Below are 12,076 nucleotides of genomic sequence, written 5' to 3' on the forward strand. Positions count from 1 at the left end.
TTCAACCACTGACCATCTCTAACCACCGCGGACTGTTACCATCCCGAAAACTGAACTTTGAACCATAAGTAAGTATTTTTTACAATTTATTTTGCTTAAATAAATATTTTTGATCATATAGGCATTGACTCCAAAAATAAAGTCAACAAGTAGAGATGCAGTTTTTTACTTTTTTAATTATGAGGTGCAATTACTTTCACTTTTAAAATAATGGTGTAATTTTATGAAACGTTTTCAAATTCATTTTGGGGCGGTTAAAATGTCCTTTAAATGTCAATGTAGAAGCTCAGAAGGAAAACAAAATTCACTCACTTCTCCCTCTCTTATTAATTTTTGAAAGACAACGATCTCAAGTTGTAAATTGTTCAACAGCCTGCTTCAATTGCTCGACATCCAGCGAGAACAGCTTCCAATTCTTGAAGAGGAGGGTAAATTCCTCGAAGACAACATCAAATTCTTGTAGAGAGTTTCTTTTTTAAAATTTGAAATTGGAATACTAAGGATTTTATGATTTTTTTTGTTTAGGCTTCTCGTTATAAATTATTATTGGGTCAGTTTATTTGTCTTATTTTACCGATTAAATTATCAATCTTTGAGTTAACATGCGCCATTTTTTAGATGCTGGCATATATTTGATAATAAAGATTTCTTCTTTAATGATTTCATTTGGAAATTATAAGCAAAGAAAATGTAATTTTGTATAGCAAACTAACTTTTCCAACTTGACAGTGTTTATAGGCTGTGCACTTCCATAGAATAGCTAATTTGCAATACCCTTATGCTTATGGTTTTGAAAGAATAATTATGAATCAAATTGTCATTGCTTCAATGTTAAAATTGCAGAGCAAACAGAAGATGAATAGTGAAGGGAAAATAAATTTAATGAAAGGAAACTATATATTAAATTTAAATATTAAAATATATGTTACTCTTATTCGCCTTTAAAGCTGATATTTGTAATTATCATCAATTGATAACAATAATTCACCTAAAGATACAGAGTACTTACGAAACTTGTTTTTCCTCCGCCGTGGAAGCTTATAGTTAGGATAGGCACCAAATGGCGAAACAAGACTCTCAACAAAAAAAAACGTCGAGAAAAATTAAACAATGAGACCGATGATTAAACGGAAGCTTAATTGCTTTGTGATGCTCAGTATCATAATTAACATGTGATTCCCCGTCATTAAACACAACACATGCTGTTTTTTTCAAGAATAAAGGATTAAGATCAGGAGTTTGCATAGGTGGATTAATAACCTTAATCCAAGATTCTTTAACTCCACACTCTTTCATGGACCATACATGAATATGGCGATCTTTCTTATAAGTAGAAATACTGAGGCATATTTTTTTATGTTCAATAAATACAATTTATTTGAAGTAATATTTTTTTTTGTCAAAAATGATAATCGACTCTTTAGAGTCTCCATTGTTAGTTTGTTAGTTACGTAGACGTCGTTTGAACTCACAACTCTTAATGCACTTAGAGATGGATGGCTAAGATAGTAAGATAGGTCCACACACATTTCAAGTAATATTTCAAACTGGACTTCATGGATTCTCACTTAAAAAGCCCATTAAATGTTAAAATGGAAAACCAAAACTAAAGCGAAAAGCACTCACTTCTCCCTCTTCTATTAATTTTTGAAAGACGTCCGAATTTGACCGTTAGAAACCCCTCCGATTCTCAGTTTTCTATCTCATCTCCCTCTGTTGACAGTGAACATTGTAAATTTCCCATCTTTTTCTTTTTTTATTATAATTCCTCGTGATTCTCGTTACAAATGGGTACTAAAAAACGATCTCAAGTAGACAAATTGTTCAACAATTTGATTCAATTACTCAACAGCCAGCAAGAACAGCTTCAAACTCTTGTAGAGGAGAGAAAATTCCTAGAAGATCGCATTAAGTTACAACACGAACGATGGGTCTCCGATGTTCATCTCCGCGACGATCACATCTCTCAGGTTTTCCTCATTTTTTAGAATTAGGGTTTTTTCGGAATTTATTTTTTAAAATTTGAAATTGGGATTTTTAGGATTTATGGTTTTTGTTTCTTTTTTTGCATGCAGATTAAAGATGAATTGATAGAGAAAGACATGGCTTGCTTACTTGAGGCGGCAAAGTCTGATTTGATGTTGGGATTGAAGCACAGAGAGGCTTCTCTTTATAAATTGATTTTAGGTTTAGGTCCATGTTTTTCTTTTATTTTACCGAATCTTTATAAATGATTATCATGAAACAAATTTTAATTGCTTTACTTTTATAATTGCAGAGCAAACAGAAGATGAATTGGCAGATTTTAGATCATGTTTTGACCATCTCTGTCGTAAGCTAGAAGTATGTTCATTACACTTTTAGAATTTTCTTGTTGAAATATTCTGAGATTTTAACTTTTCATTCTTATTAGGAAAATTCCACGAAAACCGACGATCTGAACAAAGTTGGTAGACATAGTGTTGAAAAATCTAGTGGTTGTAAAAGGTTGGATAATGAAGTGAAAAGATTGAAACTGGAATATGAGAAGCTTGCTTCTGAAAAGAACTCTGAGATATCTGCTCTTGTGAAACAGAAAGATTTTGTGTGGAATCAGTATAATGTTTTAGAGAGCACTCTTAATGATAAATTGAAGAGTAAGCAATCTGAGGTTGAACAGGCAAATGCAAAGATAGCAAAAGTTTTAGCCAGCGTGGAAACGCTTCAGTCTTCTAACGATGAGAAGGATGAAACCATTGATAGATTGAAAGCTAAATTGGCTCAGGTGGAGGTTGACAGAGATAAGTCGAAGGAAGAAATATTCAGACTCTCGCATGTGTTAGAATCATTGAAGAAGTCCAGAAGTGCACAAGTTACACCTGCGCTAAAACAATGTAATACAGGAGGTAAAGGGTCCAATCAGGTAGTCAAAAGCAATGGCAGGACTGGGAGTAATGTTGTTGTGAAGAAAGAACCATTATCAGTAAAAAATTCTGAAAAGGTATTCCATTCCACTATTGAATATAATTAGGGCTTGAATCTGTTGAATTTGCATCACTGGAACAGTTTGTTGTAGTTTATAACGTCATTAAACCGTTAGAGCACCAAAGCATAAAAAGGAGTGCATCTTTGCTGTGAATTGTATACAGCATATGTGCATGATGCAAAATTGAATATTATCTTTGATAGTATACTTATTGTTTTTTTGTTTTCATTTTGCTAAATGATATTAGGGTAGCAATTGTTTGAAAAGGAAACAAGTTGAAGTTATCAGTATTTCAGAAGCTGAGACGCCCAAATTGTTCACTACTACCTTCAAGTTTCCGAAGTTGAAGAGCTCATCTACTCCGGTAGCATGACCTTAGCGTCCATTTTCTAACTTTTCAGTTTTAACAGGGTAGCTATTCTCTGTTAATTGTTTATTGAGCTTCTCTGTTGAGTCGCAAATTTATTGTGGTTCCCTGATTTGTTGTAAATTATGTATTTGCCCCAAATAGCATTCTTTAGTTGAACATTACTAGGGTTTCATGTAACTTATGTAGCTGCTGTCTCATGCGCTGCATCGTTCATTAATATTATTGTCATTACTGCTATATTAATAATACCTTCAGTGGTCTTGTTTCTGTGCACAGATAAATAGGCTGAACTTGTAAAGTCTTTTAGTAACATAAATTTTAGGCATGAACAAGTAAAACTCTTTTAGACGCCCTTATACATAAATAAGAAGACCTAAATAGTAAATACTAATACGATCTCCATACAATCGGAGACCACACAGACCGCAAGGATGACTGATAAGAAAGCATGACTAGCAGAATCACCACCAGTATTCCGACTCCCCAAGGCAAATCCCAGTTTCTACGAAGAGTGCCATACTCAGCTTTTGTAGTATAGAAAAAGAACCTGTCACCTTTGGATACAAGCTTCGCAATAAAGATCAGTAGCACGGGCAAGAACAGCATGATCAGCTTAAAGTTGATGACACCTTGCTGCATCTGGGACTTATAGTTAAAATACGACGAAAGAGACAGCAAGACGATAATTATGACAAAAATTGCAAGTAACGGAAACGGAGGAGGTGAGATTGAGGTTATAGTATGCTCTGCCCAACCTTGCTTCCATGCCGGACCTCTTCTCTCTCGCCATAACCAACCCATCTTTTGAACCGAACAGTCTTCCTGTGTTTTAAGCTAATGTTTTCTTCCTGTAAAGGGAAAGGGTTTATATAGCAGAAGCATTGAATTGATGTGGTTGAGTTGAGGTGTTCACTTTGGCATAAATTCTTGGGGGTTTGATTCTATCCCCAACCGAGATAGCTTTTGGAGTTATGCTGTGTGAGCTGGAGTGATATTTGATACTGATAAAATTTTGTTATATATATTTTTAATTGAAGATGCATTGATAAAGAGAAGGAATAGATTCTGCCTCTTCCATTAGCTGCCCAGATGGAAGATTTTGGTGCTTTTTGGAGGTGGGAAAATCTTCTAGTGTTATGAATTACAAGTTCAAATAAATATGCAAGGAGAGTAGTGTAATTCTCACGACATTTAGCGTTTTTTCTAATTTTAATACGAACTTTTAATTTTAACAATTTAAAATTCAGATTTTATTTTTTTACTTTTTGAAACATCAAATAATTTTTCTTACCAAAGAAATTCAATGTAAACTCTGAAATAGATATTTTTTTCGACGTCCACATTAGTTATTTTTTAACGAAAACGAGTAATTATGGTGCATGACATGGTGAAAAAATAAAATTTATATTGAATTTGCCAAAAAATGCTAAAATTCATAATTTTAAAAGCAACTAAGCCTTGAATCAATGATGTTATTTTATGACAAAGTAAAACAGACAAATAATAAAAACACCCACTTAAATGTGCAATCGTCTATCACTTTATAGCAATTTTTAACCCTATAGCAGTAGAACGACATCGTTTTCAGAGACATTTCAGCATATTAGTAGTTCAGTTCAGTGTCTACTTTTGCCTCCAGAAAAATCAAAACACTCCCTTCAATTTCTTTCATTTTGTAACCCAAAAAATGCCTTCAGAGGACGCAAAAACTGCAAAGGTAAAGAAACAAGAAGACGAAGAAGACGAGAATAATAGTTTGAGTTCCATTCGAAAAACCCACAAGAAAACTTCAATCCCTAAACCCAAGAAAGAGGATTCCGACGATGATTTTGACACTCCGCTGAGCAAGACTAAAAGCTCTTCAAATTCCCGCTCTAAGACACCTAAAGCCAAGAAAGAAGACGATGACGATGATGATAACAAACCCATCTCTACCAAGAAATCCGTTGCCAAGAAGGTCACAACTGTATGTTTTTCTATATTGGGTTTTTGTTCAAATTTATATGCTGAGACTGAGTAATTAGGTTGGAATGGAGTTAGTTTATTGGCTTAGATATTCTCGGTTTTTTTTAACAATGTTAAACTTTTGGCATTGTGTTTTAGTCTGTGTTATGATACTAAAAGTTCACTGTGTTCTTTGATGTGTAGGAACTGAACAAGAAAAATGAGGAAGAGAAAAAGAAGAGAGTCGTGGCCACTGAGCAAAATGGGAAGAAGAAGGAGAAGAAAGTTTATGATTTGCCTGGCCAGAGACGAGACCCTCCTGAGGAGGTGATGAGTGGTTGGATTTGATTTGCCTTGCAATGTGTTTTTGTCTGGTTTCTAACTACGAATTTGTTGCTTTTGGTGTGATTGTAGAGAGACCCGCTTAGGATTTTCTACGAGACACTATATAAACAACTTCCCAATAGCGAAATGGCGCAATTATGGTGAGTTGTTTTTGCCCTTTTTAAAATTAGTTTAGTCGTTTTATATTGTCTTGTTTAGTATCTTTATTTTTCTATCATAAGTTTTGTCTAAGGAAATAACTTTCGCTTGTTTGAGGATGAAGGCCATTTTGATGCATTTCTCTGACTATTTTTACGTAATCTTTGAATTCCTGTTCATGTTTATGTTCTCCTAATAGAATGGGACATATGGAATTACACCAAATGTGGTGATGAGAAACCCTTTACGTGGGTACTATTCTTTATGTTGTAATGGAAGCGTTTTCCTTGTTGTACAGTTAGGTTGACTGACAATCACAAGTGATTCATCTCATATATAAATTATTGGAGACTGCAAAATCTCTTCAATTGGAATTTCAATACATATATTACATTATGAAATCGTAATGAAGTAGTGGATATCTCATAACATATTTATGAAGGATATGTAGTTCTACTAGTGCTTGTTGAATGTTGATGTTTAATATGATGGAGGTATAATTAAGTTTAAGTTTTGTGAAGCTGAGCTACAGCCACAGGTAGAGTTAGTTCGACCTTATGCTGTTGGGAAATGTTATGGTAATATCATATGGTGTTTGAAGTGTTTTACAGTTTACACATCTGGAGGTGAATAATTTGGAAGACTTTTGCACTGCAACAATTTTGTGATGGACAATTATGTTGTGAGTTTTGTGACCATGGTGCTCCCCTGATGGCTGCCACTTTCTATGGTGAAAAATGTACTCTTATCATATAAGCAAAGTGGGCCTTACATAGCACATTTACCTTAAGCGGGGTCTGTCACTTTGTAACACTTATATGCTGTAGGTGCTTTGCAAGTCTGTTTAGGATTGTCTGAAAAATGTTTCTTTTACTGCAAAAATGCATGTATAATGTTTGACATTTACCACCGTGATGCTCAGACTCGTACCCCAAATTCAGTTAAATAAGGGTTAATACTTCTTACCCATGCTTTGCTTCCATTAGTATCAGAAACAGAAGCATTGCTATCCATCAAGTCACTCATCATGTTGTTGGAAAATACCAATATCTTAGTTATTATTTCATTGTTTCATGGTTCGTAATCAGTTATGATATCTGATCTTGGAGAAACAACTCCAGATTAACTATTTCAGAGAGCATTTGAATTGCTGTTTGTTTCACGAGACCAACCGATACTAGACTAGACCAGTGTCCTTCTGCCTTTACCTTAAATATTAACGAGAGATATGGAAGAAAGTTTTACTGCTGAAAATTTTATTGCATGCTTATACATGTTGTAGACATCATCAGTTTATTAGACTAGGCCAGTGTTCTATGTTTTGGCATTTTGTTTTCATTTCTGGCAACGTTTTTGAAACTCCAAAACTTTATAGTTATTACCTATTCATGTAAAAAATCTTCGCCTCACCTATCTGTTGCCCTCTATATGAGGTTTATTCCAAACACACTGTTTTGTTTTGTTTTTTTATCTAATATCTTTTTTTAACTGAGAGTTGCATCCGAATGTAATGTCAGGATGATGGAATCTGGTCTGCTCTCCAAAGAAGAGGCAAAGAAAGTTTACGAGAGAAAACTGAAGAAGAAGAATCAGCAGAAGCCGAGTACTCCCAGCAAAGCAATTACTTCTACAAAAAAGACTGATTCTGCAACTGTGAAAAAGAAGACTGAATCTGCAACTGTTAAGAAAAAGACACCATCGCCTGTTGTAAAGAAGACGGCAAACTCCAATGTCGAAACAAAGAAGTCTAAGAAGCGCAAGAGTGCTGATGAGAGTGATGAGGACGAATCTGATGAGGATTTCATAATTAATAAAAGCACAAAGAAACAGAGAGCATCTTAGATAAAACAACATTGTTCGTCTTCTTGATTCTCTAGTCTCTTGGAAGCTGTTTATTTTTATTACAAATTCACTCAATTCTTACCAAAATTTTAATGCGTTTCTCATGATTTTTGAAGCATTAGAAAACTGAGGATCTTAATTCTTAACATGACGTACTTAATGTTTTAGCAGCTAAGTATATTTAATGATTATTATCATTTTTCATGTTTCATAAATGGTGTTTTCTATAGTTGTTCTATTTTTTACAAAAGGAAATGTAATTGTATTTGCTTATTATGAGTTATTATCATTTTCATGAAATGGTTAAAATGATAAAGTTAAGACTAAAAGAAGAGATTCTAGGAGGACTAAAATGGAAAGTTGGTGCTAGTTTGAGAATCCGCAGTTAAATTCCCAATTTAGAAGTGTCGCCAATTTGGGAAAAGACACTCTTCTAATAGAAAGTCCAACAATTTAGATGAAGTCAACTCATGGAGCTGCTACATTCATATGCTCTTCTATTTGTCCACTCAAACCCAACATTTCTTTTCTTAATTTCATACTCACTCCCTACTATTTTAAAAGTCCATTCATTATTTTACATGATATTAAAAATATATTCTTTTTGTTTTATTTCTATTTAGTTATAATTTGTAATTATACACATCTTTAGTTATTTTACAAATATGTCATTAACATAATACAAAAAGTATATATGTAGTAAAAAGTACAATGAAACTTCTTAAGTGAAATATAGAACACTATATAGTAAATGAACTTTTTAAATGGAATTCAATGAATGTTAAACTAAACTACTTATCGGTTCATTGGTAGAGATGACAAAATATTAACCAAAATTGAATTGTCCAAATTAATTAAATTATTTTGATAACTTCAGTTAACGATTTTATTTAGTTTGGTAATTTAGATGGCTCAGTTTGATTTATGATTTTATTTTATTTAATAACGACTAAATTTTTTAAAAAAAATTGTTGACTGAATTAACAAAATATTGTTTTTATTTTTTCTATTTATATAATTATATATTTTTCAGACTTATCTATATATTATATAAAAATACAGATGATAAGAATACATATAAGAATTCAAAAAAATTACATACAAGATGATATATCAGGTAAATCATTTCTAATTTATTACTACTTAATTATAAATTTTATGGTCATTTACTATTAATTATAAATAATCGACATCTATGTAAAAATAGCTGATATTTTACTTTTCAAAACTCTTGCTAATAATAATATAATGTGTCAAACTTATTTATCAAACTAAAAAATACATACTAATCGAATTTTGTTTTAGATCATAATTGTATATATGTGATAAATATATTCAACTTTTATAATTTATAATTAATAGAAAACTATTATGTTAATAATTTATAAAACAACTAGTAAAAAAATGTTTTTATAGCTTTTAAATATAAAATATATACGATTGTCAAAAAAAATAAAAAATATATACGATGAGCGGATATTAAACTCTCTAGGTCACTGAGTTATTCCAATATTACAAAAAGGGTACTAAATTTCAAATCGTTTAAAACTAGTCCCTAAGTTATCAAATTATTTCTCAAGGAAGTCACCGTCTTAAATAAATGTGACTAAATTTATCGCAAATTACAAAACGGGTACCGAATTATACCATTTTGTTAAAAAATGATTCTGAATTATATATCTTTTTGTAATTATGGCATGCCACGTAGGATAAAACGCAAACAGTTTGGTGCGTTTTGCCTCGAGTGACATTCCGTGAAATAATTTGATAATTTAGTGACCATTTTTTAACGATTTGAAATTTGGTACCCTTTCTGTAATATTGGAATAAGTCAGTAACCTATGGAGTTTAATATCCTACGATGAGCCAATCTAGTAAGTAAAACATGTTAGTATCGTACCAAAAAAAAAAACAAATCATATTAAAACCCTAAGATGTATAAAAAAAATATAGGGAAGTTAATTCTTCGAAAGTCATGGGGTGTATAAGTCAATCTATAAAAATTTCCAATTTGTTTCCTTTCTAAACTCTCTTCGACATAAAAAGCAAAACAAAAAATACAAACTTGGAGACCAATATTAAAACCCTAAGATGACCAGCCTCAGGGCTCCTCTAAAGGACACGTGTCAACTCCACATCCTCCACGATTGGATTTCTCTACAAGAAGAGTAATACCACCCTAACCCAATTACAATCACTCCGCCCTTCTCTCCATTTATCACCCACTCTGTTCTCTCCTAAACACAATAATTAATTATTTCTCTCATAAACACAATTCTTTTCTGTTCTAAATATGAATTTGATTTAAGAAACAGAGTTGAAATTAACCATCAATTTGAAAAATAATTGAAAAAATGGAGCAGAGCAGCAGTATTAGCCATGTATGGAGTAATGATGAGACAGAAGTGGCTTCAATCTTATTACAGCTTCCTCATCTAATCAATCATAGAGACACGCTTCTCCCATTTTCGTCTTGGGGTGTTAAACGAAAGAGATCTGTCTATGAAAGCCTTTCTCACCGCCGTGCTTCTTCATCTTCGCCTCCGTCGCCACCGCCGCCGCCAGCAGCTGAGAAAATCGCCGTTAAATGCGAGGCTACCACTACGAGTCCAGATACGCCGCTAGCGTTTTGTCCGAGTGAATCTGATGAGAAATCTAAGCGTTTGAAAAGAAAATCGTCCGTCAAGAAGGTACCTATGTTCTTCCTTGTTGTGTACTTTAAACTTCTGATAATTCTGTTCCGTTTACGTGGCTGTTTCTGGTGGTTTATTTATTTTTATGTTTTAATTTTATTTATTTTTTATAATTCGGTTAATTTTTATTTTACTGTTGTTTGACTGTTACCCTATTTTTCATTTACCCTGCAGACTAAAGAGGAATTGGTGGCCATTATTGAAGACTGTAATCAAAGCAAAGAATTGCTGAAAAAGGTAAATTTTCTTTTCTTTTTTCAACAAATCTTGGAACCAATTATCGTCACTTTATTGAGTTTTTGCCATATTATCTTTTTCTTTTTAATTTGTCTTCTAGAAATAAAATTAATACTAATGCCTAATTTGTTTTTCAGAAAATTGAAAAGTCTCAGCAATTACACGATCAGCTGAAAGCAGAAAATTTAGCGCTGAAAGCAAGGAAACAAGAGGTATTTTTTTCTCTATCTAATAAATTAATTTTCATTTTTGTTTACATTTATCTAAATTAATAATGTTGTTTTATACACAGCTAATTCAGGGCCATATTAGAGAAAAATCTCAAGCTGAAACTGAGACGGGGGCTAGATTAACTGTGGAGGTTAAAACAGAAGTGGATCAAAGACGGTCGGCGGAAACCGGCGAGACTTATCAGAATCCGCGTGGCAAAAGAATGAGCTGGTTTCCGGGAATGGCGAAGATGATTAGTATACCTGATCTGAATGTATATCCGGGAGAGTCTTATATGATGATGGAATTTAGCCAGCAGAGAGTTGATGATTTTAATAAAGCTAGAGCTCATGCTGCTGCTAGACAACGGAGGATGCAAATTTGTAGGCAGAAAAATAGTCATAGATGATGATATTATTAATATTTTTTATTTTCATTTTTAACGCAAATTTATCACGCCAATTGTAAATTTGAGAGAAAAATTTTATCATCACATAAATGTTATTCTGAGAAATCAATCATTAATTATTTAGTTTGTTGTTTATGGTGCATAAAAAACAAGCTTTGTTGGTAATTTTTTTTGTATCTTTTTGTCATAGATTTCTCATATCTGTAAAATGATACAATTAAAAAAATAATGAAAAAGATAAAATGAAAATTAAATAAAAAAAATATATTAATTTTGAAGTATAATTTTTATATAATTTTATATATAATCTTTTATTTTCATCTAAATTTACAAAATCTGGTCATCTAAATCCGATGTATCCAATGAAAGAAAACATCACATAGCGATTAGCTGCATTAGATTTAAATAAATAGGACATATAAATTATAAACAACAACGCGTAGCAATATAAGTGATATTAGATTTAAGATGATCGGAATGTATAAAGATATAAAAACATTAAAACTAAAGGTTGTACGAGTGAAATTATATAATTTTAAATTATAATTAGATGGTAAAATTACTAAAGGTTATGCAATTTTTTAAAAATTAACCCATGATAATGCAGATTGAAGTAAAACTTTAAACCAGTGACTTGAGGAGCACCTCTGTCAGCAGTCATCACAATACTTAGCTGTCACTCTGCCAGAAAGTAGGGCCTAGATAGACCTGTGCTATTATACTCCATATCTTCTGTTGCAGAGAGAAGATCTTACCCGTTCATACACAACACGTACAGATACCGACGAACGAGTGTTGAGACTACTGTCAGTCTATTTTTGTATTTGTGGCTCTAACAAATTCCAACACTACAGCCCAAATCATTTCACAATTTTAAAAGATGTATATATGGCTCTAGCCCAAAAACAAGTTGGCTATAACCT

The 12,076-nt window shown here is 32.5% G+C and overlaps 4 protein-coding genes across 7 annotated transcripts; 3 read left to right on the plus strand and 1 right to left on the minus strand.

Moving 5' to 3' along the window:
- Nucleotides 1-1,593: 1,593 nt before the first annotated feature.
- On the plus strand, nt 1,594-3,572 carry LOC126666094 (uncharacterized). 2 transcript variants are annotated; one of them, XM_050359055.2, is made up of 5 exons: nt 1,594-1,970; nt 2,076-2,193; nt 2,279-2,343; nt 2,414-2,980; nt 3,213-3,572. In XM_050359055.2, the coding sequence occupies exons 1-5, from the start codon at nt 1,788-1,790 to the stop codon at nt 3,336-3,338; spliced, it is 1,059 nt and encodes a 352-aa protein (XP_050215012.1). In that variant the 5' UTR covers nt 1,594-1,787; the 3' UTR covers nt 3,339-3,572. The 2 variants fall into 2 exon arrangements, with proteins under 2 accessions (XP_050215012.1, XP_050215013.1); XM_050359056.2 differs by having other exon boundaries at nt 1,595-1,970; nt 2,076-2,187.
- A 44-nt stretch (nt 3,573-3,616) lies between these two features.
- LOC126666095 (uncharacterized) lies at nt 3,617-4,308 on the minus strand. The gene has a single exon (XM_050359057.2). The coding sequence runs from the start codon at nt 4,134-4,136 to the stop codon at nt 3,723-3,725; it is 414 nt and encodes a 137-aa protein (XP_050215014.1). The 5' UTR covers nt 4,137-4,308; the 3' UTR covers nt 3,617-3,722.
- A 636-nt stretch (nt 4,309-4,944) lies between these two features.
- On the plus strand, nt 4,945-7,808 carry LOC126671348 (uncharacterized). Of its 2 annotated transcripts, none has more exons than XM_050365144.2 (4): nt 4,945-5,301; nt 5,484-5,606; nt 5,694-5,764; nt 7,280-7,808. In XM_050365144.2, the coding sequence occupies exons 1-4, from the start codon at nt 5,023-5,025 to the stop codon at nt 7,602-7,604; spliced, it is 798 nt and encodes a 265-aa protein (XP_050221101.1). In that variant the 5' UTR covers nt 4,945-5,022; the 3' UTR covers nt 7,605-7,808. The 2 variants fall into 2 exon arrangements, with proteins under 2 accessions (XP_050221101.1, XP_050221163.1); XM_050365206.2 differs by having other exon boundaries at nt 4,945-5,292.
- Nucleotides 7,809-9,664: 1,856 nt separating this feature from the next.
- Nucleotides 9,665-11,276, plus strand: LOC126669264 (uncharacterized). Of its 2 annotated transcripts, none has more exons than XM_050362696.1 (4): nt 9,665-10,294; nt 10,472-10,534; nt 10,672-10,746; nt 10,836-11,276. In XM_050362696.1, exons 1-4 carry the CDS (start codon nt 9,959-9,961, stop codon nt 11,151-11,153), a joined length of 792 nt encoding a protein of 263 aa, XP_050218653.1. In that variant the 5' UTR covers nt 9,665-9,958; the 3' UTR covers nt 11,154-11,276. The 2 variants fall into 2 exon arrangements, with proteins under 2 accessions (XP_050218653.1, XP_050218645.1); XM_050362688.2 differs by having other exon boundaries at nt 9,670-10,294; nt 10,827-11,276.
- The last annotated feature ends 800 nt before the right edge of the window (nt 11,277-12,076 follow it).

The sequence above is a fragment of the Mercurialis annua genome, linkage group LG1-X, assembly GCF_937616625.2.
Source record: "Mercurialis annua linkage group LG1-X, ddMerAnnu1.2, whole genome shotgun sequence".
Taxonomy (NCBI): Eukaryota; Viridiplantae; Streptophyta; class Magnoliopsida; order Malpighiales; family Euphorbiaceae; genus Mercurialis; species Mercurialis annua.